This window comes from Zootoca vivipara, chromosome 3 (genome assembly GCF_963506605.1).
Source record: "Zootoca vivipara chromosome 3, rZooViv1.1, whole genome shotgun sequence".
In the NCBI taxonomy this organism is placed as follows: domain Eukaryota; kingdom Metazoa; phylum Chordata; class Lepidosauria; order Squamata; family Lacertidae; genus Zootoca; species Zootoca vivipara.
Genome location: NC_083278.1, coordinates 84,602,514 through 84,629,946, shown reverse-complemented (window position 1 = coordinate 84,629,946; position 27,433 = coordinate 84,602,514). Strand labels below are relative to the sequence as shown.

Here is a 27,433-nt window from a genome sequence, read left to right as displayed (position 1 = left end):
ATGATTCCTACACCCAATTCTTCCCTAATGTGATTGATGTTTGATAGCAAGGTAGTTGATTTCATAAACATAAAAGACAGTGGAAAGAACGTTTTAACACTCCATGCAAATCCACTGTAACTGGAAACACTGTATTTTAGCTCCCTTTCGGGCCTTGAAAATTATTAACAGTATTTATGGTCGCTACAGTGTAATGGTTGGCAGCTGGGATGCAATTTAACATCATCTGGCAACTTAATAGGAAAACCTCTGTTTTTCTTCCTTATTTCTATTAGTACCACCACCGGGTGTAATTCTGATGCACATTCCTATATACAGACTTCCAGCAGCAAGTGTAGGTCACTATTTTAAAGGGACAGGTGACAGAACTTGTAGGCTGATGGATAAATATTTGCCCTGGAACGCAAGGGTTTGCTCACTTTTGCTGATATTTAGGAAGAAAAGGGAAAGAAGCTACCGTACTAACTGAGATGGGAGGATTTTCCAGGCTGAGGGTAGCAGAAAAGAAGGCACAGCATAATGTGTGGGAGGAATCCATCTGAAAGTTGTATAAATCTTCATTATTAACTAAAACAAAGTTCATCAGCAAGGGAATCATCTCTTTCTACCAGCTCATCAAGTTTCCCACATTTCTTGGCATTTCCTTGTGTTGTGCTGACTCTGCTCTGTGTTTCTCCCAGTCTCTCCATCACTATCCAGTGTATATAGAATCTTCTACAAACTGTCTTGCACTCACAGTCTGTCTAGACACTTATTTCCTATACTCCTGATTCGTCTCTCTGAGATTTGATGTCCATCTCCCATCTCCCCATCGTTCTCCTTGCATGCTGTTTTCAGAATGCAACTGTTTTCAGATGCATTTAAAAAATGACTAACTCAGAAAGAACCCCCCCCCCGTCTAAGCAAATTAATCTGATGAGCTATAGATAACTGTATAAACTCTGCTTTTCCTTAATGTTCTCCTTTAAAATTAGCAGATGACTTGGGCTGGGGGTTGCTACTCCGCTTCTACTGGTGTGGTGCTAAACTTTAGTACCATGCTGTCTGCTAAGATTGTCTTTGAGTATTGATTGCTACGTACTATAAGAGAAAGTAGCAAATCAAGATCCATTCTTCAAAATGGATCCAACCTTTGAAGAAAATACTTGGCAGCAAAACCCTGGTGCTGATTGGTATTGAAGGTGTGGGGTATACATCTTACAAACAAACAAACAAACAAACAAATCCTGAGGATGTTTATACCGAAGTAAATCCCACCAGATTTGTTAGGATTTAATGTCCTGTTAGGATTAATGTAATTTGGATTGCAGATTCGGTTATATTGATTAGCATGTGTTGTGCTCTTAACTAGGCTCTGTCCTTTAAATAGTTCTTTGACAATTCTATTTCAGAACTGCTAGACCAGAATTTGCTGTCGCTGACTGCCACAGTTGTGACACTTCAAATCACACTGTGGGTTTTTTCCACACCCATGAATCTGGCCAGGATATCCTGCCCTTGGGGTTGGGGGAGGGGTCTTGTTGAAAGGGATGGAATGTGGGTTGAGGAGATGGAAGGACCCCATCCAAATCAGAGGCGCTTCTGCAAATGTAGCTCCTGCTGACACAAGCTATCTCTGCCTAATTTGGATGCAGATCTCCCCTCTCAGTCCTCACCCCGATCAGTAGGGGTCCCCAACCACTGAAAATGGCTTTTCTAAGGGCAGGAGGGATGGGAAAGTCAACTCTCACCAGCCCTCTTACATAGTTTTTCTTTTGAATCTGAATTGAATTGAATCTGATGGGAGGGTGTTCCACAGGAAGGGCGCCACTACCAAGGAGGCCCTCTGCCTGGTTCTCTGTAACTTTACTTTTTGCAGTGAGGGAACTGCCAGAAGACCCTTGGAAGTGGACCTCAGTGTCCAGGCTGAATAATGGAGGTAGACATGCTACTTCAGGTATACTGGGCCGAGGCCTTTCAGGGCTCAGAAACTTACTGGGAGCCAGTGAAGATCCTTTAGGACTGGTGTTATATGGTCTCGGCGGCCACTCCCAGTCACCAGTCTGGCTGCTGTATTTTGGATTAGTTGTAGTTTCTGAGTCACCTTCAAAGGTAGCCCCACGTAGAGCACATTGCAGTAATCTAAGCGGGAGATAACCAGAGCATGTACCACTCTGGTGAGACAGTCTGTGGGCAAGTAGGGTCTCGGCTGGTGTACCAGATGTACAGAATTAACCTGACTCCATGGACAACTGTGAGTCCAAAATGACTCCCAGACTGCTGACCTGGTCCTTCAGGGGCACAATTACCCTATTGCAGACCAGGGGGGTTCATTAGTGAAGTTTTCCGGCACTTTAACAGATGTCTAACAAGTTTGTGTTATGGAAATGCCTTGAAATTTTTGAGAAATGTACAACCAGGTAGCTCCACCTTCTCTAACTGCAGACTTGTTCTAATGTGTGCTCCTGGATATGCAGCTCTTTCTGGGAACCTAGTTGGGCAGGGAACATAATAAGTAATAAATTATTATTATTTTTGGGAATTATTAATGTCTTATGTTTTGCTGTGTTTTTATATTCTGTTGGAAGCCACCCAAAGTGGCTGGGGTATAAGTTAATCATCATCATCATCATCATAGGGGAAAGATGATCACACTTAAGTTGCAGCTAGAGGGACTAAAGTCAAATTGTGGCTGACCTGGATACGCCAAATTGAAGTCTGCTGAAGTTAAGCAAGGGGGGAACTCCGCTGGCCAGTTGAGGTTTCAAGTTAAGGCAGTGGTGGCTAAACTTGGCCCTCCAGCTGTCTTTGGACTACAACTCCCATCATTCCTAGCTAACAGTGGTCAGGGATGATGGGAATTGTAGTCCCAAAACAGCTGGAGGGCCAAGTTTGGCCACCACTGGGTTAAGGCTTTTCATGATGAGAAGAGAAAGCTCAGTATGTCCACACATAAAACTATGTTTTTATTTTGGGCTGCTGCATGAAACGAGAACATTCCGTTTTTAAGTTAGCATCAAACACAATATCTCTGCCCTTTCCCTCCAGCTCATTTGGCCGATACAGATGTGAAATCATTATAGGTTTTTTGCTTTTTTAAAATGGGTGGAGTACTACTGCATGCTTTATGCCTTTCAGTCATCCCATGTGGGTCCCTCCGATTCATGTTATTGGTTTCATATGTGCTTGTACTGTTCATGTAAAATGAAGCGTAATATTATAAAGCAGGCATCCCCAAACTGCAGCCCTCCAGATCTTTTGGCCTACAACTCCCATGATCCCTAGTTAAGAGGACCAGTGGTCAGGGATGATGGGAATTGTAGTCCAAAACATCTGGAGGGCCGAAGTTTGGGGATGCCTGCTATAAAGTATGTTTTCAGTGAAAAGTTTGTTTCTTGCATTCTCCCATTTCCCTGGGGTACAAGTGAATTTATAAAAAAAAGTATGGGGAGAAATGCACTTTAGTCTGTAGTTAATCTTACTACAATCAGTGAAGCTGTTCATGGGAATTGGTGCTTGTATAATAATAAATTTCTACATTATTTATTATTATGTATACATACATATGGGACGTGGGTGGCGCTGTGGGTTAAACCACAGAGCCTAGGGCTTGCCGATCAGAAGGTCAGCAGTTCGAATCCAAGCGACGGGGTGAGCTCCCATTGTTCGGTCCCTGCTCCTGCCAACCTAGCAGTTCGAAAGCATGTCAAAGTGCAAGTAGATAAATAGGTACCGCTCTGGCGGGAAGGCTCTCGTTTGCCAGAAGCGGCTTAGTCATGCTGTACGCCAGCTCCCTCGGCCAATAATGCGAGATGAGCACTGCAACCCCAGAGTTGTCCGCGACTGGACCTAATGATCAGGGGTCCCTTTACCTTTACCTTTTTATACATACATATAAAACTGGCTGGTTTCAGTAGCATGGTATTCTGTAAAAAATAGTTCAGTTTTACTTTTAAATTGTCACATTACTGGTTTTGGGTTTAGAGTAAAAGTTGACAACAGTGGTTTTCAAGCTTCCTTTTTCAGATAACCCTTTTAACATTGGTTTGTTTGTGTGCTGAGGAACCCTGCAATGGAACCCCTGTGCATTGTAAAACATTCTGGGGGCCTGGTTTGTAATGTGTGGGATGCCAATAAGGTATACTTAGCACACCTGAGAGTGCATGCAAGCCACCAGGGTTTCATTAGGGGAGTAGTAAAGCACATGGATTCTGTGAACTGAAAATAGTGAATATGTAATCTTTGTGGACTGAGGTAACTTCCTGTATATATTAATTTGATTAATATATTGCGTGGTATGGCATGTAGAACCACAAATGGCGAAGATACGGAGAAAATATGCACTTTTTCTTCCATGAAAATTCCAATGGTTTTGTAAATATTTCCACTGCTTTGATTTTTGACACTCTGGTTTTAATTAAGGAGATATTAATAGCTTCTTCAGAAAAATAAACATGCAAGGAATTCAGACTTACGGGTGTTCAAGTGGCATGAAACAAAACTGAATCTGTCATTTTAACTATACCACTCGGTCTGCAACAGGCATTTTTTGTTTCCACAGAATATGGAATAGCATTAATTTTTATAAGAGTGGTTGCCATGTTGTTTCGGAAAAAAAGACTAACAGGATCCAGAATGGTTTAGTAGATGTATTTACTGGTCATCTATGTTAGTAAATTAGCCGGGTTTTGAGTTTCTTAGAAGGATAGTTGCTCAGTGGTAGATCATCTGCCTTGCATGTGGAACACCCCAGGTGGGGCTGGGAGAGACCCTGTCTGAAATCTTGCAAAACTGCTTCCAGCCTGAGTAGGGAATGCTGATCTAGATGTAGCAATGGTCTGGCTCAGTATATGGCAGCTTGCTATGCTCCTGTGTTCTACTTTAAGCACTTTTCACTGTGCACAAAAGGACTTGTTGATCTTGTCTTTGTGGAATGTCTCTAGAAGATAGTAAAAAATTAAATCCCGTTGCTTCTGCAAATGATCCCACTCTTGATTTATTTTCTGAACAGGAGTGAGAGGAGAAATGTCACTTGGACGTAAGGAAGCCTTTGAAATTTTCAAGAGAGATTATGCTGATAGCATAACCATTGAAGACAATAAGCAGCTCCTTAAGCAAAGGTAAGATTTATACCAAGCTATAAAACTGAGAACACATTCTTTGGGGCAGAAATACGTGGTTGGGATACAGAAATCAGTTACAAATTGATGTTCAGGTTTAAGCAAACAAATGACCTGATTGTGTTGTGTGCCATTGCGCAAGGCAAGAAGTGGAAACATTTGGGGTATTGGAATGGCAGGTCAGGAAGGTGGCAACTCCTCTGTGTGAAGCCTTTCATAAAAATGTGGATGAAGTGGGAGAGTAGCAGGGTAGGGTCATCTTTCGTATCCATGTTTTTATATCCGTGTCAAGAGGACCAGGAATGTCATAACCACATATGATAAGCAGATATTCAAAAAATACCCATTACTATAATCCAAAGCACTCCAATAGAGGACAGATACACATACTGTACCTGCATGTCAACTACGCAGCATATTGATATGAATGGGTACTGACACAGACACATTGGCATCTATATGTCCACATTGCATTCTTCTCGGTCACTGCAGTGTTACCTCTTTGTGTACCAAGAGGCAGGGATTTTTCTATCAATGAAATTCCTATTCCTGAGCCTGGGCATCTTTCAAAAGTGATGAAGGACTTTATATGACTGACTTACAGTAACTGGTATTATTATCAAGCTTTTTTTAAAATAATAATTTTGAAGTTAATGTTTTATTCCATTGTGTATTTTTAAATATTTCTCATTCCTCGACCCTTCAGAACTGGGCAGGCTAAATGACTGAATACATACACATGCATACATAGAATTATTTATTATTCACATAGCACTTTTAAAAGTGCAATAGAGCCTATACAAAATATTGTTAAAGTTCTGTGTAAGAAATATGTTCATAGTCTTAGAAGCAGCTGCAAAAAAATTGGCTTTAAGTTTTGTCTTCATTGTTTTTGTGAAGCAGTGCATGATTAGCTCTTATATCATGTATCAAATGGCAAATACAAGTTTAGAGCAACAGAAATGCCTGTTTCTGGAGAATTTATTGGCCGGTAGGTGCTCCGGACAAGGTTAAAAAAAAGCATAATATATATAAAAAGGAGGGTTATAATAAGTATGTTTACCAAACACCATATGTGCAGTTTCCAAATTGTGATTGTTACTGGCACAGTTCTATGTGTGTAAGTACATATTGGAGGACCAAAAAGCAATACAAAAAAATTAATAAATAAATAATAGATACACAAGACACCACTCAAAGAACAACAGTTTCCTCATCTTGGTTCATGCCTTAAAACTCACAGCTTATTCTAATATTGCATGTTGTCTCCATTCCAGGAGTCCTTTGTGATATTATATTCATGGAGTCCTTTTGACCTCTTTCTTCTTCAGTTTCCTAATTTCCTTTTTCTGTAGAAGTAACAATACTTTTTCGTCTAGTACATTAGGTGAAACATTTTGATGGTCTCTGATAAAAGGTATTAGCAGTGCTATTTTTCTAGACAAAGAGATGCTGGAACTCACCATGATCTTCTCCCTTGTTCTCTTACAACGACAATGGCACCCACTTGAGAGGTGTTGGAACTTAGTTCTGGTGGGTTCTGGCTGACAAAAAGGCCTGAGTATTAGAATAGGAGAGTTAATTAACATCCAGACCACAGGAGCATGGTGACTCTCCAGGAAATTCCATCACAACTCCAAACAAGGTTGCCTGTCCAATGATTCATAATTTTCCATTTCTACATTTGGCACTTATATGTGGCTCATCTCCAGGACTCACTGAACACAAGGAGAAGCCTGGGAATTCTGGAGATAAACATAGGTACTTAGACAGATGTCTTGCATCTCTTTTCATAGTCCTCTCACACTTTATACTCCTTTATCCTTCCCAGACATCTGCTTTTGATTTTTATTCCTTTGGTTGTGCCTTCTTTTATTATATTCTTTATTCTGATAACTATCTTTCACTCCACCATGGACATTGTGTTCAGAACCATCACATATTTGATCAATCATTATCTTCAGCTTGAGTGATAGATGCCCATATACTTTTGGAAACTATTTATTCAATTAAATAAAATTTTGGTAGAATACCTTTCTGTCTCATGTGAAGGATCTCCAAAGCAGCTACCTGTTGTGATAAAAAGCAATCTGTACAGTAAAAATCTGAAACAATTTCACCTAGCGGCAATTGAGAAACCAGATATCAGAACACATCCAGGCCAAATGTTTAGGTCACTCACGACAAAGCCTGTAAACAAATGCACACCTGAAGAGTGTCATTTTACATTAGCACCAGAAATCAAGCAATTGAGTGAGAGCACCAAGAAGGCCCTATTCTAATTTCCTACACTCCAAAACTGGGATGGCAGGGGCATGTGACTCATCCTCACAGATAAAAGTGTGTGGACTAGTTCATATGGGAGGACGCAGATACCATATTTGTGTCTTTCCATTGTGTTTTGAAAGTTTTCTCTCAGAATGATAAAGAGGTATATTATTGCTTAGGTAAAGGGACCCCTGACCATTAGGTCCAGATTGCAGTGCTCATCTCGCTTTATTGGCCGAGGGAGCCAGCGTATAGCTTCCAGGTCATGTGGCCAGCATGACTAAGCCGCTTCTGGCGAACCAGAGCAGCACACGGAAACGCTGTTTACCTTCCCGCTGTAGCGGTACCTATTTATCTACTTGCACTTTGAGGTGCTTTCGAACTGCTAGGTTGGCAGGAGCTGGGACCGAGCAATAGGAGCTCACCCCATTGCGGGGATTCGAACCACTGACCTTCTGATTGGCAAGCCCTAGGCTCTGTGGTTTAACCCACAGCGCCACCCGCATCCTATATTATTGCTTACTATGGATGTAACAGAGCAAACAAGGCACGTGTCTCTACCTAACAGGGCTGAGACACAGGGCAAGATGGTATTTCCATCTTCTGTTTTGCACCATTACCTGCAAATCCTGAGATCATGGCCATTGTACTTTTTAAAAATTGTGATTTTGCAGAGGCTATGGCTGTGTCAAAACGAAGGCATTAATATGTCTGTGAGTCACTAGGTCCATGTGTATGTGTGTATACATTGGTCCATGAGGGCATTCAGTTTTCTATGCTTTCCCATCTGAGTAGATGTTTCCCCACTCACACTAGTGGGCAGTGCTTGCTGGAATGTATTGGGACTATGTGTTGTTTCCCTCTCCTCTCAATTAGTGCTTCCTGACTCTCAATAACTTTTACGGAGCTTTTATTTTTGAGGTGTGTGTGTGTGTGTGTGTGTGTGTGTTGTGAATAGCTCCACCAACATCTATCTGAGACAGAATTATATATAAAAAAATTCCTTCCAGTAGCACCTTAGAGACCAACTAAGTTTGTCATTGGTATGAGCTTCCGCATGCATGCACACTTCTTCAGATACACTGAAACAGAAGTCACCAGACCCTTATATATAGTGAGAGGGTGGGGAGGGTCTGAGTATTACTCAGAACAGGGCCGCCTTTAGCACATCGGGCGCCCTGGTGCAGGGATCCCTCGGGCACCCCCCACCCTCACTCTTTTTTTTTTTAAAAAAACTGCACCTCCAGCTCTTCCCCTCCATTTTTTTTAAAAAAGGAAAGCTCTTACCTTCCCTGGAGGAGCGTGCCGTCTCCCCCAAGCCGGAAGGCCTTGGGGTGACACCTCGGCTGAGCCGAGAGCCACAGGGCCGGGAAGGGAGAGTGCGGCCTGCAGAGAGGCCCGGCATCCCAGCCCCGCGGAGCCAGCAGGGCAGCGGGGAGAGTCCTAGACTGTGGGAAGGCATCTGAGCCTTCCCACCAACAGGAACGCCAATGAAGCGCAGTGCCGGGGTGAGGGATGACCCTGGTGCTGCAGAGCGGAACAGGGTCCTAGTGCCCCTGCTCCGCTCGCTTACCTCCCTGAGCGGAGATCCTGAGCAGCGTGGCTGGCGGAGGGAAAAGGGAGGCCACCGCACAGCTTCTCCACTTGCTGGGGCACCCCTCAGCGCGCCCAGCGCGCCCAGGCGCCCTGGCGCCCCGCACCACTGGAGTCAATGGGCGAGCCGGCCCTGACTCAGAAGGGTGGTGGGAATGGGTGATTGGCTGATAGGTGTAGTAAACCTGTTGACGACTGTTAACGACTGAATTGGTCTTACAGGAAAAAGCAAGGGATGTTATTTTCTCTTTTGGGTCTGTCTTGCAGCAAGTTCTCTCTGGGTATCAGTCTGGCTTTGTTGATATGTTGTTTAACTTCATCAGGCAGATATTTTAGTTCCAAAAAGGTTTGCTTTAGATCTCTTAGGTGAGAATCCCTGTCTGTAGAGTTGGAACAGATGTGGCTGTAACGTAGAGCCTGGCTATATGCAATTGATTGTTTGGTATGTTTGGTATGGTAGCTGGAAGCATGTAGATATGTTTGTTGGTCAGTTGGTTTTCGGTACAAGGTGGTGTCTATGGGCCCATCCTGTATTTTTATAGTAGAAAATGTATTTCTTGCATAGATTGGTTCATTGTTAGGTTGATGGTGGGGTGAAAGTCATTGAATGTCTGGTAGAAGGTGTCCAGGGTCTGCTGACCATGTGTCCAGATAATAAGTATATTGTCGATGTATCGCAGGTACAAGAGAGGTTTGAGTGGGTAGGAGTTTAGGAAGTGTTGTTCCAAATCTGCCATGAAGATGTTGGCATACTGTGGGGCCATGCGGGTGCCCATTGCTGTGCCGCTGATCTGGAGGAACAGGTCATCTCCAAATCTGAAGTGGTTGTGGGTGAGGACAACATGGTAGGGTTTGGTAGCAAAGTCCACTGTGATTTTATCTGAAATGGTGTTCCTTATAGCTTGTAATTCATCGTTGTGTGGGATGCTGGTGTACAGGGATTCCACATCCATAGTGGCTAGTATGGTGTTGTTAGGTAGAGTGTTCAAAGATTGTATTTGCCTCAGAAAGTCTGTGGTGTCATGTACATAGCTAGGAGCACTAATGGCATACGGTTTCAGAACAGAGTCCATATATCCAGAAACACCTACTGTGAGTGATAGTGCTGATACCTGAGATGGTGGGACATCCTAGATTTTCTGGTTTGGGTATTTTGGGTAGAAGATGGAAGGTTCCTGGTCAAGGATCTGTTGGTGTGTTTGAGAGGATCTGTTATTGGATGTGGGGGGGTAGCTCTTTAACAATCTTGTTCAGTTCTTTTTTGTATTCCTGTGTGGGGTCTGAGTCCAGTTTTTTGTAAAAGGCGGCATTGGAGAGTTGTCATTGAGCCTCCTGGATGTAATCAGTTTTGTTTATGATGACAACAGCTCCACCCTTGTCTGCCTCTTTAATTATAATGTCTGGGTTGTTCCTGAGATTGTCTATGGCCCTCCTTTCAGCACCTCATCATGGCACTTATGGGGCAGGGGGAGAAATGTCACCTGCACACATTAAACACTGGTATGGACAAGCCTTATATTTCTATCACAATGCATTATGTCGCCCTGTTAATAATCATGTAAATAATCATGCATGAAATATAGCCATATAATTCCTAGGGCTTTTCTAAAAGACTATCACTTCTTCTCTTATTTCTGAGGTTTTTTTTTAAGGTATTACAGATGGTAGTTTTCAGGACATCTATTTGAGATGCCAACAAAGGTCCATATAGTTAAAGCTATGGTTTTCCCAGTAGTGATGTATGGAAGTGAGAGCTGGACCATAAAGAAGGCTGATCGCCGAAGAATTGATGCTTTTGAATTATGGTGCTGGAGGAGACACTTGAGAGTCCCATGGACTGCAAGATCAAACCTATCCATTCTGAAGGAAATCAGCCCTGAGTGCTCACTGGAAGGACAGATCGTGAAGCTGAGGCTCTAATACTTTGGCCGCCTCATGAGAATAGAAGACTCCCTAGAAAAGACCCTGATGTTGGGAAAGATTGAGGGCACAAGGAGAAGGGGACGACAGAGGATGAGATGGTTGGACAGTGTTCTTGAAGCTACAAACATGAGTTTGACCAAACTGCGGGAGGCAGTGCAAGACAGGAGTGCCTGGCGTGCTCTGGTCCATGGGGTCACGAAGAGTCGGACATGACTAAACAACTAAACAACAACAATTTGATATGAAATGTCAGAATAAGTACAAGAATTCAAACTCAACCTTTGCATCAAATCATATTTAGTCTGTAATCCTAACATTTAAGCAAATCCTATTGAACATAGTGGGACTTTTTCTGAGGAAACAAGCGTAGAATAACACTGCACTTCTAATATCAGCATAGTGCATTGCAATGTTCATTAAAATTGCTGTAGATGCCATACAAACAGACGAAATAAGTCTTGCTGCTGCTTGCAGGACACATTAGTAAAAGAGGTTTGGAACTCCAAATACATCACACTTGTTCAAAACAAACTCCTCTCAGATCTACTCTGTAATTTGGAACATAGCTGCCGAACCGCCACTTGTACAGAAACTCACTGACCCAGCCACTGTTCAAATTTCTAAGTAAGGATTATATATACAACACATTTCAAAGCTAACATAACTTTCTTCTAAATGTAAACCTCTTCTATGCCAGTATTGCTATATGCAGTAGGATTGTCATGTTTCTCATTCCCTGCTTGACTTTGGGTTCACAATTATTTTTATTCCACTGTATTTTCTTTCTTTGGCTTCTTCCCCCATTTCCTTTTTAAAAATTTGGGTGGATTCCTCCATAGACCACTGGAGCAATTTATGTTTTGTGGCACTTGGAGATATCTGCAAGGCTGCTTTTTATAGATTTCCTTATGCTACTCTGTGGTGGGGTGGCACTGCCCACCACTCCTGACCACACTAGCATTACCTCGTCAGGCACCTTATCTTCCTTCTAGTTTGCTTCCAAATTGCTTCCAACTTGTCAGTAACCTTAATCATAAAATCACAGCATTGGAAAAGATCAGAAAGGCAATCATAGAATCGTAGAGTTGGTAGAGACCACAAGGGCCATCCAGTCCAACCCCCTGCCGAGCAGGAAACACCATCAAAGCATTCTTGACATATGCCTGTCAAGCCTCTGTTTAAAGACCTCCAAAGAAGGAGACTCCACCATACTCCTTGGTAGCAAATTCCACTGCCGAACAGCTCTTACTGTCAGGAAGTTCTTTCTAATGTTTAGGTGGAATCTTCTTTCTTGTAGTTTGAATCCATTGCTCCGTGTCCACTTCTCTGGAGCAGCAGAAAACAACCTTTCTTCCTCCTCTATATGACATCCTTTTATATATTTGAACATGTCTATCATATCACCCCTTAACCTTCTCTTCTCCAGGCTAAACATACCCAGCTCCCTAAGCCATTCCTCATAAGGCATCTTTTCCAGGCCTTTAACCATTTTGGTTGCCCTCTTCTGGACACATTCCAGCTTGTCAGTATCCTTCTTGAACTTTGGTGCCCAGAACTGGACACAGTACTCCAGGTGAGGTCTGACCAGAGCAGAATACAGTGGTACTATTACTTCCCTTGATCTAGATGCTATACTCCTATTGATGCAGCCCAGAATTGCATTGGCTTTTTTAGCTGCTGCATCACACTGCTGACTCATGTCAAGTTTGTGGTCTACCGAGACTCCTAGATCCTTTTCACATGTACTGCTCTCAAGCCAGGTGTCACCCATCCTGTATTCGTGCCTTTCATTTTTTTTGCCCAAGTGTAGTACTTTACATTTCTCCTTGTTAAAATTCATCTTGTTTGCTTTGGCCCAGTTGTCTAATCTGTTAAGGTCATTCAAGCCAACCCTCTGCCATTAACATTTTGTCTATCTACCAACACCTCCTCCGGTCAGTGTGCATGATCCAGACCACAGTAGAATGTATATTCTCTGCAGAAGGTGGATTCTTGAATCTGATGAAGTAGGAAAGTGCATACCAAAGCAACATCCGCAGCTTGAAATTTTGCCGGTTATATTTTGTATTTCCAAACTGCTTAAATACCTCCAGAGAGGTGGGGTATGTTAGCCACAACCAAGTGTGTCATGGATAACAGATTTATTAAGGCCTAAGATTTGGAACTCTAGAGCCCATTTCAACAGATGCACAATTTTTTAAAATAGGAAAATATATATTCATATATGGGTCAGTGGTGGCTGCAGAGGATAGTAATGATTAGGAATTGTCCTCATTATTATGTTATTGAATGGGCGTTTTGTGTAATACAGAATGCAATCAAAACAAAACAAAATGTTTCGACTACGGCAGACCAACATGGCTACCTACCTACCTGTAAACAGGTCTTTTGTATTATACATTGGTTTAATTTTCTGGTTAGCTCCAAGTAGGAGAACACTTCAATCTCCCAGGACATTCTATACAAGATCTCAAAGAAGCTGTCTTATTACAAAAGAATTTCAGAAATAGACTGGAAAGAGAAGTTGCTGAACTGCAACTTATTACCAAGCTTAAAACCATGGAGAGACCTGGTCTGAATAAAGACATTGGATTCTTATCTCATTATACATGATAAAGCTATCTTTAGCCATCTCACCCCTTGCTTTTTCCTGCAAGACCAATTGCAGTCGTTAACAGTCGTCAACAGCTATCAGTCAGTCAATCACCCATTCCAACCACTCCTCTGAGTAACACCCCTCCCCACCCTCTCACTATATATAAGCGTCTGGTGACTTCTGTTTCAGTGTATCTGAAGAAGTGTGCATGCACACGAAAGCTCATACCTATGACAAACTTAGTTGGTCTCTAAGGTGCTGCTGGAATGATTTTTTTTATTTTGTTTCGACTGTGTCAGACCAACACGGCTACCTACCTGTTATTAGGCCATGTAACTCATCAAGCCAACCCCTCTCTAAACCCAGGTTGAGGAAATGTCTCTTTTTCACAGCTTGCAAGCTTTCCCTTATATTACAGCAAGTGCTTAAAACAAACAAACAAACAAACAAACAAACAAAAACCCAGGACAAACCATTTTCATAACTTCTTCCCAGTTTACATCAGAAGCAACGTGTTGAGAAACCACCACAGTATGGCCCAATTATATCCATGTTGGGTTCAGCTCTTAAAGCAATCACTTCGAGTACACCTCTCTGGTATGGTAACTTACTATAGAAATGATCCCTCAAATAAGGGCATGGAGTCCTAAGATACTAGCTGCTTACAATTTGAAAGAAAAAGTGACTAATTGAGAGGAGACGGTCCCCCAGCTGTGCCTCTCATGTGGAAAAGTGCTATTTCTTAGCTTTGTTCCACTGCTCGTTTTGTTAGACAAAAATGGAACTTGTGGGTTTTGCCAATAGCTTCTGCTAGACCAACTCTTGCCCAGATAATCACTTAAACCCAAGGCTTTGCTAACAGTTAAATGCTATAGTTATGTCTTCAATCTGTACAATGATGATTATACACATCTGAGTAACCATTCAAAATTTCATGACTGTCCTGGCCACAAAACCCCAAATAGAATGAGTCATCCCACAGGTATCTTTGATTTATTTCAAGGGAATTATCTTTAAAAACATATTTTAATCCCTCCTTTTTATGTTATTGCCTATCTGTATAAGCTAAGTGTAGAGAACATTAAAATAAAATTTGAAGTAAGTTCAACGTTAGAGACTTGACTCAAATACCTCTGCAAACTGAAGAATTAGTAATTGGGAGGCTCACATTGTTGGTTCCTTACCTGCGCGGTCTCAGGGAGAACCAGATCTGTCAACCAGTAGTGCAGCCTTCTGCAACCTGATGCTTCCCATATGTTTTACATCAATAGTTCCCCACCTCTTGAGGATGCAACCCACAAGTTCAAATTTACTTGGTATGGTGACCCATCGTTTTATTGTCACATGAATATAGGACCTCTGGTCTTCAGCAGTTTTGTGCATTTTAACTCCAAATTTGCCTATTTTATAACCGTTACTTGAGGCATCCAAGCTAAAATTTACTTAATGGCCCTATTAATGTGGAATTTGTTGAAATATTTATAGTACTTACAAAGTTATTCAAAGTTTTGTTTATGGGCCATCTGATTTCAGGATATTGCTTCATAAACTATTAAAAAATTATTCTAAAAGCATATGGGTTACACATGCAATATGAAACAAGCCATGAATATTTTAAGAGTTTTATTCATGATAAAGATTGTTTTGGCAAGAATCAACTGGGTGGTGGAGTTTGCATTTTGCTAACAAGTAGGTCAATGTGGGGTTTGATGGTTGTCAGACATAATCTCAGATCATTATGGATACACAGGGTAAAGATATCATTACTTATTTTGACTAAGCAAACTTCACTTAACTATTAACTAAACCTGGCAGCAGATCTGGTGATGGTTCACCACAAGGTACAGGGATTTGTTTTAAGTGACTTTCACAGCTCTCCTCTGATATTCAGGTGCTGCCTCCAGTGTTTCCACATCAGAGGCAAGCTGTAACTCCTTGTATGAGTACCTGGCAAACTGTCACCACATTTGCAATAATTATTTTGAGTTTACTTACAAAGCCCACAACCCTCTTGGACAGGCTTTACAGTCCACTTGCAGATCACAGTCCCACAGGTTGGGAAATGTTGCTTTAAACTGCACAACATCAACCCTGACCATTGATCAACATTTTTGTTGCCAGTCCTTGGTAAGTCACTCACTTTGTTATCTATTGCATTCTGAGAAGATTTTGGGATGTCTTTAAAATATGTTAGTGTAAGTTACTAGTTTCCCAAGCTTCAAATTTTAGCCTACTTCTCCCGAAGTTAAATTTCAGACTTCAGGGAGGCATTCAGTTGGAATGTTGTTCAAGAATGAACTCGGATTAAAAGAAAAAGGAAAGAGCTCATACTCCAAAAGTAGAAAAGAGTGTTGATCTGTTGACACCAGAGTATGTGCCACCAATTCTGTTTTATAGCAATCTAACCCACACTGTTTTGTTTACTAGGTTTGCTGAAGCAAAATCTATGGGAGAAAAAGTCAATGAAATAAGAAACAAAATCAGTAAGTAATCCATGAATCTTCCATGTTCTGTTACAATGTCAGCATATCAAGCTTACATCAGCTAAGCCATTTTAAATGTTTTTTTTAAGATCGGCTGTTTTCAGAGAAAGTCAGCTGCTTATCCTGTGCTGGATGTTACCACCAGCTATGACTTCTACTGATCTTTCTGTATACTCACCTCTTAAGTCTCTGTCTACTATCAAAGGGTTTTTGTTTTGCAAAGGAAGCCAGCAAGGGCTTTGTGAAGCAGTGGAAGATACAGTAAGGTCCTGAGTAAGGTGACAAGAGTACTGGTATAATAGTACCTGTACAAATTGCAAAATAGATCCTATATAACTATATCCATCAAAGGTATAAACATTTTCAGCCAAAGCTCACCCTTAACCAGGAATGCTAAAATCAAGATGCCCAATAGCCACTGCTGTCTCAAACATTGGGCCTGGTGACAAGCATATACGTTTGTTGTGGCAGACATCACAAATCTTGTTATTTTCCTTACCTATCTTCTGAAAAATCTTGTTGGCTCCCTAGGTTTTTTTTTGGGGGGGGGGAGCTTTAACACTGAACCATGTCCAGTTCAGTGCTTAGCATACTGGGTTGCAATGCTGGCAGTCCAGATTCATCTATAGAATCACAGAATTGTAGAGTTGGAAGGGACCCTGAGGATCATCTAGTCCAGCTGCGTGCCGTGCTTATTTGTGAGACTCACAGCTTTCTTAGCCTGATCTACTTCAGCTGATTTTTGTGCAGATAAGATGCTGTTTTTAAGTCCTTGGTGGAAGGACAAGATACAAACCTTAATAGTAATAATGAAATAATAAATTATTCTTAGTCCAGAATGATTAAAGTAGGAAAATGGATAGGATTCTCCCAAGTTTCCAAAATATGCAGTCATTTTTCAGTATCTCAGTAATAATCACGGAAATGGTCTAGACACCATAATGTATGTTCTAGTTGCAGAATTCTTGGTCTTTGAGGATGAAAGATTGTATCATTTGCATAATGATTACTCATTTAACTTGGGGGTAAAAACAGACAACTATGGTGGAAGTGGTTTAAACACACATCCTCTGCCCTGAAGAGCTATTCCTCAGAATGTAGCAAATGTGTGTACAAACCATTTCTATCATACTTAGGATGTTACGTCTGTCTTCAACCTGCATTTCTAATAAGAAACTAATTTCCTCTAGCAATAAGAATTTTGTTCAGTGTGTGTTCTCAGAAAGTGGTCAACTTATATAGTGGCATTTCTCAGTGCCAATCCTTGAGTAATGTATATGCTACACACTGCAGGAATTTGATATGGGATTTCCTGCTTATCTGTTATGCTGGCATTTCTTTCTATGTCTCCTACTTCCTGTGTTCTCTTTCCTTGTTGCATTTTTCATGTTGTGGAGAATTAACTATCAATGGAATTGATTTGCTTCTCCCACAACAGGGTATATTTACATGGGTAACAACATATTGTGATCCACCCTGAGATCTATGGATGAAGGACAGTATATAAATTTAATAAATAATAATAATATCATATTCAGTTTTTTTCATTTAATGTTCCACAAGAGGGTTATAAGTAATCCCAGACAATGGAGATATAATTTGATATGTGATTTCTTGCACCAGCTTCACACTTTGCATTGTGTGGGTTGCAGCAGCACACTCTAGAATCCCCTATTTTTGCTTGTAGATGAGCAGGATGAGGACCTTCAATAGCTTCCCAAAATCCAGTGCAAGAAAAATGAAAGTGAAATGCATGCTAGAATTGCAAAGCTCTTACACAGTACTAAAGCAATTCTGAAACAGCTGCAGAGGCAAGAAAACCCCCTTGGTACAACTCACTCAGTGATAAGCTCATTTAAATCCCTGTTGGTTTTGATGCAGATTGTTAAGCACGTACTCAATTTTCCCATTAAAGTAAACAGAACTTACACGCTTATCTTTGGGTGGATTATACTGCTAGTACATACTAAATGCAATTGTAAATAGCCATTGTTGTCTGCATCCCCCCTTATGCCACCTCACTAATGTCCCCAAGACCTAACTTCTTGTCTCAAGTTTGTTCTATTAAAGCTAGCCCTATACAACCAATGTATAAATCTCCAGTCTCAAAAGAGACCACCTCGCCCCTGCCCCCATTCTGAAGGTAGACTTGTGTGGACAATAAGACCATTACTTAACTAAATGTGACTTGTATGTAGAATGCATACGCAGAGTATCATTCATTATGCCATGCATGGTTCCTAATCTGCCAGAATTATCCTGGAAAACCAGACTGCAGGAATTGTAGCCATCTGTGGCCTACAGCTATATATTTAATTTACTTTTATTGTTATTTTGGTTTCCTTAAAGCATTCCTGGCTGCCCCAGTGTGCACAATTAAGGCCAGATCACATAAGTATCAGTTTCTTTTTTCCAGCCAACACTTAATAATAAAAAATTCTCTACCACAAAGGTCATTGGAGGACCTTTTGGTAAGCCACTTGATGCAATGTAGAATCCATTTTACCAGTCTTGATGATTTGCTGTGATAGTGACAGACAGCAGTTGGCTGTAGCTTGAACTTCTGCCATGCATACCTCATCATTTCCCCCTTTTAAAAGAAAACAAAATACTACTATTTTGCAATAGAGGTATACAAAACATTGCAGCTACTTAATAAGTGTCCCAGCTGATATAGTGGCATTTGGAATGAAACTAAGATATTAGAAATGAGCTATCTGTTGTCATATACTATTGTTTTCCTAACTTGACAAACGAATTCACAGGCACTGAAAGTGAAGATCTGTTGTAGTCCTGAAAACTAATTACTGCTTCAAAAGATTCCTTTAATATTTATCCTCAGATTGGAGAATATCATGTAAATGTACTAATAACAATACTCCTACCTGTATTATGAATCTAAAAGAAGAGACTACAGCAGGATTGGGAAACCTCTGGCCTGCAGGCTTGTCGTGCCAAGGGGTCCAATTTGGCCCACGAGGCCATTCCTCCTCAACCCTGCCCACCCAGCCATCAGTTGATATCACTGGTGACAGACGTCACTGCTGATGTGCAGGAGGACAGGGTTTAACTCTGTATTGGTTGTGTACCCTATTGCCAGCAGGGAACAGGATTTCGCAGCCAAGTCAGCAGCATTTAATCTTCATTCATCAGTTGAATTCAATCGCATTCATCAGTTGCAATCAATCACAGGAAGCAAGTGGTATCCCATGTTGATCAAACCCCTAAATGTTAACTACAGGGGGTACACTAATAATTAATTTTAATTTTTATATTTAACTCCTTGTTATATTCATACTGTCCTTTGTATTTTTGATATGTTTTATGATCTGTGATATTGTGCGTGTTGATGCTGGTCTGCGACCGTATTAATAAATTCATTCATTCATGAGTGGAGTTTAAAGCCTTCTCAAAAGCACAGCTCATGTGCTCCTCCTGCAAGCAGGTGAAGGATTGGAGTGGAGTGGGCGAGAAGCAGCATTTTGAGAAACATTTTAAGACAGCGCTCCATCCTGTGTTGGTCAAAATGGGACTGTGGGGTGTGCTTTAAAGCATTTCTCAGAAGCACTGTTTGAAGCATCTGCCACCTTTCTCATTTAAATGAAAGAGGATGTTTCAAAAACTGCTTTGAGAAGTGCTTAAGGGCAGCTCATGGCATCCTGTTCAACTAAAATGGGACCTTGGAAGCTGCCTTAAAGCACTTCTCACAAGCAGCTTGCACACTTGAGCAGGCAGGTGGCAAAAGAGGTGAGGGTGGGGAAGACCCCCCCCCTCCTTGCTGCTCTCAGGAAAAACATGTGAGTTTCAGTCTAAGGTAAGGGGGGAGGCTTGCAAAAGCCTTTGTGAGTCTCCCATTGCCTTTAAGATTGTAGCAAGAATAGATACTTAAAAGGGAAGTAGGGTGAGGTTTGCAAAGGCTTTGGCTTTGTGTTACTGCAGCAACTTCTTAAAACATTCTGTGTGGACTTCCCCCAAATATTTTTCAGAGGCTCCTGCTAGTGTAGAATGTTGTGACTAAAAAGGAGCAGAATCTTGGGGAGGAATGGGGGGGGGCTTGATATGCACATAGATACACTTTTACATCTCTAAGCAGGAGAACATTGCACCAGTTTTCATGAGTTTTCTGTATTCTTCCAGCCATACAATTCAGAATCCTAGAAGGCTTGGGTAACCAAAGCTTGGGTCCCCTGTATGGTCGTTCTTTAAAATATTTTGACAACATACAGTTGATTATTCCATATTCCATAAAGTAAGATTCCATACTCATATTCCATAAAGTAAGGATGAGGACAGGGGTGTCTTACCCATAGAGGCTAGTGGTGCAGGGCGCCAGGGCACCAAGTTCTGGAAGGCACTAGGGAAGAGGTGGAGGCTGGACGCGGCACCTCCTGGCATCAGCTCACCACCCTCGCCTGCCTCTGCCATGCCGCGCCAAAGCAGCACCACACCTAGAGCCTCCGTCTGCCATGGCCACTGCGGCACAAAGCAGCCAGCTGAGCCAGGAGGTGCCGCGTCCAGCCTCTGCCTCTTCCCCACCGGAGGAGCCTCCTCCAGCCCCGCTGGCAGAGCCGTCCTCCCTAAAAAAAGGTGGGCAACTCTGGGAAATGGGGGGAGGGAGCTTTGCACCATGGTGCCGGATATGCTTAAGACAGCCCTGGATGAGGATTTAAAAGGGCTTTCTAGGTGGTTGGCCCACAATAGTGCATTCCCTCCCCTTGAAGATTTTTCTGAAGCAGAATCCTCCACCAGAGGTTAGCAAATAACTGATTAATTTAAAAGCATGTCATAGTACTTAGAGCAGAGCCCAGTGTTGTTGAGATCTCAATGAAATCAAGAGCCTAAATGAGGACAGAACTTGGCCAAAAGTTCTGAAAAGGAGCTTTAAAAATAAGTCAGCTAAGCTCTTCTGTTATTGCTGAGTTAGTGATCAAATGAGCTGATCATACAAAGCATAGAACAGTAGGCAGACACACTTGATGCATGTAAGATTTTAGTAAAGATTTCCAGCACATTGCTTTAAATGTGATGTTTACTCCACTAATTGGTAGAACCTTTCCAAGAGGAAAAAATGAGCACAAATGGTATTTGAAAGCCCAAAGGAAAGCAGCTGTTTCTTTTATTCTGCTCAAAGATCACTTAATGCTATAATTGAAGCTGAGTGAGAGAGGAAAGGCAAACTTTTGTGGGAGTAGCAGCCTTTCAGTTTAAATAGACCTTCCAGAAATAATGCATCTTGGCTAGTCAACGAGAATGACACATTCTTTCATTGCTGTGGTGATTCATGCAGAATCAGAAATCTACCACTACTACGAGGTATTGTAAAACAATTGTACACATCATTCCCCACTGTCATGCCGCACTGTATTAATAGCAACAGAGAAAAAGAATGTGCGCACTTCACTGTCTAGAAATGTTCAACAGGGTTACTTTAAACCTAGTCAAGATAAGCTCAATGTATATAGATGTTGCAATAAACAGATTGATTGTCTTGCCATAAATATTAAGAAAGCAATAAAGGAATTATAGGAGGAGGGTAGTTCTTAGAAATTCAGGGAGCTGCCTTCTATTGAGTCAAAATATTGGTCCATCTAGCTCAGTATTATATACACTGACCATTAGCAGTTCTCCAAAGTTTCAGAGTTTGTTTTCTCCCAACCCTCCCTGACTCTTCCCTTCTACTTTGTCTCAATGCTGGTTCCTCATCATTTGCCAGTTCATATGACATTTCAGAATCTCTTAGCTATGTTTCCTCCTTCACCACCTGTATTCTCCATTTTGGTTGTGCTGCTATGATAAAGAAAACTCGTTTTCTTCAATCTTCCGCGATCCACTTCTAACTTTGTTATTGTTCTCCTATATATGCACTGGGGAGAGAGTGTTTGGGTCACAAGAAAGAACTCGCAAAGTATTAATCACAGGTGTCTTCACCTGCTATTAATATCCTGTTTGGGTTTGCAGGCTTCTAGTCCTTTTTATCCATCTGGCATGTGAGACATCAGAAGAAGTAATTTTTATTAAAATCTGTGGTTAGTAATATTGTCTCCGTGGAATAACTGTAGTGAACTCAAGTGAAAGCATTGTTTGAAATGAAGGAAAATAAGAAAGTCAGGATCATGAAAATAAAATGCAGCTGTCCTGGTAAATAAGAGGATGGATGGAAAGATGGAATGGATTAGGGAGCACAGAAGTAAGGGTGTAAATGTTGGGAAATTGTACAGGGGCATTGGGGGAAGGGAATATTTATGAAAATGGACATTCCCAGATTGTTAATCCATCTCAAATTCTGTTCATATAGAAATAAACAGGAGCCTTGTCATAACGAAACATGGCCTGTTTTATCCCTGCTGGATGCAGCCATGGAATCCTTAAAGGCAATAGGAGGGTTACACTTCACGCTACTGGGTCAGCTATACTATGCCTATTATGTATGCAGTTATATTGTTAAAATCAGATGAAGACCATTTGACTTTATCTGGCTGAACTCAGCAAAGCAACGTTTTAAAGCAACTTGTTGACAAGTTGGAGAAAGTCTCTTGTACTATCTGTCTCATATTTTGCTGATATGAATGACACACCTTTTCAAGCAAGAGCTCATTATTCAGAACTGAGTACCCCAAGAAAGGTGATAGCAGTATTGCATGAATTGATATGTCAGAAGGATTATATAGTTTAGATTATTCGTGCTTGAGCTTAAAGAAGGCATGGGCCCTCCCACAGGACAGGTCCACATTCCTGTAAATATTTTATCTGGTAAAATCTCATCTGAAGTGGCATGTGCAATAGAGCTAGCCTTAAAGATTTGGGCAGGATGAGTAAAATAGGTTCTCCCTCACTTTGAGTTACCATGACTGTAATATTGATTTTGTAGCTTGTCAGCCCCCAAGTGGTTCTCCTTGGCTGTCTGTTAACATGTGGTTCTATGGACCTGTCACATTTGGGTTCTATGGACCTGTGGGCACATTTGGAATTTTTAAAAAGGGCAGCAGATGTGACCTGGTGGAATGAGAGAACCAGTGGGACAGGGGTATATCTCTACATATAAACTCTATAGAAAGGACAGGAAAGGATTTAATGGAGGTAGCATTATTCTGTACATCAAAAAAGGCATCAAGTCCAGCAAGCTAGCAATCCTGAAAGGCATGGATTCCTCCAAAGAATTACTGTAGATCAGGCATCCCCAAACTGCGGCCCTCCAGATGTTTTGGCCTACAACTCCCATGATCCCTAGCTAAGAGGACCAGTGGTCAGGGATGATGGGAATTGTAGTCCAAAACATCTGGAGGGCTGAAGTTTGGGGGTGCCTGCTGTAGATGGTAATTCTGCAAGAGTAATTTAATACTGGGAAAGTGCTATTGTTCCCCTGGTTAAAAGGCTCAGGGAGATCTTGAAATGGATAAAAACCAAGGAGGAGTGCAAAAGAAGAGACTTGGTAGTAGGTAGTGAATGGCTTCAACTAGCACCAGTTTTAGGGTTGTGCGGGCAGTTCCCCTGCACAGTGGGCACATAATGCTGCTACTCATCATCATCATCATCATACCACCTCTGTTTATATGGGTACCTACTGAGAAAATCTGTTTGTGGGGTGGGGGGAATAGCGGAGAATCAAAATAGGAGAATAAATAGAATGGATTCTCCTGAGGAAGGGAAGGGTTGGCTGGCACCATGAAGAGTAGCACTTGACGTTTTGTTTTAAGACTTTTCTAAACCACTCTGGGCATCATTTGGTGGGAATGCAGGATATAAGTGGATGAACTACATCAGCAGTAGAATGGTGCCTTGTGCCTTCAGACCTAAAAGAGATTGTACACCCACTTTCTCACAGATCATTTGCATGGCATGACCACTCCTGCTTCAAGATTATGCCCTTAAGTCTGTTGACCACAGTAAAAATCAGCAGAAATAACTAGGTGCACAGTTCCAGAGTTACGCTCAGATCATAGCTCCCCTTGCTCTGTGGGATTTGGGGGCAGCCGGCTGGAACTGGATCGGAAAAATTGCTTGAGCATCACACAGATAATTCCCATGTAACTGTATGTTCGCACAGTACTGGATTCCATCCTTAATAATTTGCATTTAATTATTATGCTTTTCCTAATTTTTAATCAAGTTTTCTATATCTCTCATTGTGTTGCATATTTTACTTGGAATTCAGTCTTCCTTTCAAAATAACTGGCAAGAAGTAATCATGTTTCAAAACTTGGAACCCTAAGGCTGGATGTAATTAATATATTAATACTTATAGAACAAGAAACTTATTCAATTCTATGAATTATGCTCCTAATCTCATGTAACTGGCAGCTTTTTCCATAAGCTAGCAATAAAATAAATGAGAAAATGGGAAGAAAAAGAATAGAAACACTTTGCCTGTAATCTATTTTCTGAACCTAAAGAGTCCTTCAGCATCTGGTATCACTTCATTTTCATTTTAGAGGCCAGAGGCTGGCTCTTTTCATATACTCCTACTGCCACTTGGACAGTCCTCAACATGAGGAAGTCCTTCATGGACACAGAGGTGTGTATTTCTATGTCTATGTTCTGAAGAACACATTTTTTTAGAGGTGCCGGACAGGCAGTGGATCAAGATGATCAGTTACTCTTATCAAAAAACTCCAGTGTACATGTTATGTAGCGATCTAACCTTCCACAAGAATGGGCAGTATCTCCACCCTGATATAGTAGCACTCTGAAATCATATGGGATAATTTCATATTAGCATTTGCTGCTTTTGCAAAAGTATGTTCTTTGTAAGGTCAGCATATTTCATAGTGCCCATGAAAGTGCAGGTGTAAATCTTATTATTATAGCACTCTTCTTTCCACTCTCATGAAGCAGGATGAGGAATCAGACCCTGGGCTTTAATGGAAATGCCACTGTGAATAGGTCCAAATCCTTAAAAAACACAGCAGCATATCAGGAAGATATTTTGTACTGTATGTGTGACCTGCATATGAACAGTCATGTCAGAATTCACAAAATTGCTGCAATAAAATACAATGGCTGGTGTTTTCCAAGTTGATTAAACCTTAAATCATGTGGAATTAGCACTGTCGGCACAGCTGTTTCTGGATATGATGGTAGGAAAACAGTCTACAGCATAATAAATTCCTATATTACAAGGCTGTCATTACTGAACTATAGCTAAGATTGAGCAGAGCTGGTTTTTTAAATCGTATTTTCCTTCTCTACCAGAAGTTATGAAATGGCTTTAAATCCACATACATAGTCAGCTGGCTTTGAAACATCTCCAGTACTTATTCTAGGACTTCCCGTGGAATGTAATTACTTTAGAAGGGCTCATTTTTAGAGTTCATTGGAATGAACTTTAAAAGAGTTTAAACCAAGTGAAAGGGCACCTGATCCAGGTTCAGACTACAGCATGTGAGGAGGGGAGGTTTAACTATTCACTCCTTCTGTTCTGGGGGGGGGGAGGGAATCACCCCTACATCACAAATAAACTCCCATTGGCCCTGATGGAAATGGACAAGACACATGAATGGACAAGATGAGAAGCATTTTTCGTTTCATATATTTCAGAAAACATCTTAAAATAATTCAAAGACTGCTTCGTGGTGTTTTGTTTTGCGGGAAGGGATTCCTCATGTTGAACACTTCTCATTAGAACGCCCAAAGTAGAGTGGATATGGCCCAATATTTGAAATAGCAACTTTCATCCAAAACATACCACTTCATATAAGTAACCATTATAGTGTACTTGACAAAGATTTAAGTATATAGGGAAAGCGGGAAAGTTCAGACATTAGACAAAAATGTATCATAATAATCACTTTAGGTGTTTCATTGTGGTCCATAAAATTATCCATCACAGATACTGTTGAGTACGAGAGGAGGCAGGAGACCTTCATTCTGGTTTCTGTCCTTGCAGATAGAAGCAAACCCAGGTTCATCACATACACAGAATAGATATAACTAATCCTAGATCTCTACTAAGTGTATGTATGTATGTATGGACACACAATGTGATTAAAAACACATTGGCTCTGCCAACATACATTACATTTTTAGGTGCACACTTAAGCATTGTGTGGAGAGTAGACTTTAAGCTGGTGTGCTGGCTTGAAGTAAAGTTTCTTTCTACTCTGCAGCATATAATGCATTTTTTTGTGCTCAGAGTTGTAGAGGAAGCACCTTTGTTTTTCTACCGTTCTTTAGAAATAATCAAATAATAAAAATGCAAACAGAAATCAATCGTATCTTGATTCATCTGGAGCCATTAAGACTAGCCTGCAGCATCAGCATGAATATATAATTGGCTTAAAGGACAGTGAACCCTTAGCCATATGGCATTGTGGTTTTTGTTTTTTTGTTTTTAAACTATGGTAATGGGCCAATTCTATATTTAATACAAGGACAAACAGATGTGATAAACAACTAAGGGACAATGTCCAGATGCTGTCTCTCTCACTTGAAAAAATTTTTTGACATGCTTCTAATTTATTAGGGCCCATGCAGAATCATAGATATGTAAAGCTGAAAAGAAACTGAAGGATCTATTGTCCCACCCACTTGCCTGCATCAATGTTGGACCTAAAAGTTGCTAGTAATTTGGACCATACTATTTCTTTCTACACCGTGCTGGAGGGGCCAAAATGCACTGTGTCAAAGTCAATAATAGATTCTGCTGGGCTGGGCAAGCTGTGTTCTTTAAGCAGTTCAGTGGCTGGTTCTTCTCCATCTAAAGCTCAGTTCTGAAGCTTGGCTAGAAAAACTGGTAGGGAATGCAGATAACAGCCATCACCTAACTTGGGCTTATCACAGGGAAGTAAAAGTGAAAACATTTAGACATGACCGTGTGTGTGTGTGTGTGTGTGTGTGTGTTGCCTGTGGACCATTATTATTATTATTTTTAAAAAAGGAGGTAGAAAGTGTATTGGTCCCTTAACTAGGATTGAATGCCTTGTACCCATAAATATTTGTGTTGTGGAATTAGCGGAGTGCAGTGTGGCCCTGCCATTGTAGTTGCTTCCCAAGTGGGGTCAGAAAGAGCACCACTCTCCAGGCCTTTGTAAGGCTCTGTGGTGCAGCATTCCCACCCCCACCACATACCGAAATCTTACTTTGTTTATTGTAGAGGTATTTGGTGCTCTGCACAAGTGGACAGCCTCCGTCTTGAGCCTTATGTTTTGGATCAGCCACTCTATCATTACATTCTTCCCTTCCTCCACACTTTGTCCATTTTAACAGTGAGCTGGCATTGCTGCCAACTTGTTTTGACGCAGCAGGTCACTCTACGGCTTAGTGTGCCATGCTCCTCTTTTCATTTAGCTGACTGCTAAGACAAGTCTATGGTGGTGCTGTCTTGCCTCCCAAGACAAGGCCAGGATTTGGAGAAGAAGAAGAAGAAGAAGAAGAAGAAGAAGAAGAAGAAGAAGAAGAAGAAGAAGAAGAAGAAGAAGAAGAAGAAGAAGAAGAAGAAGAAGAAGAAGAAGAAGAAATGGTGCTATATAGGCTGA

General features: G+C 41.2%; 1 protein-coding gene across 1 annotated transcript in view; it reads left to right on the top strand.

Moving 5' to 3' along the window:
• The window catches only part of KIF6 (kinesin family member 6), a 165,120-nt gene that overhangs the window by 92,387 nt on the left and 45,300 nt on the right, over positions 1-27,433 (top strand). The window contains exons 14-15 of the mRNA XM_035108133.2: positions 4,991-5,099; positions 15,907-15,962. Coding sequence (XP_034964024.1) covers positions 4,991-5,099; positions 15,907-15,962 — 165 coding nt within the window. The remainder of the gene's footprint in view (positions 1-4,990; positions 5,100-15,906; positions 15,963-27,433) is intronic.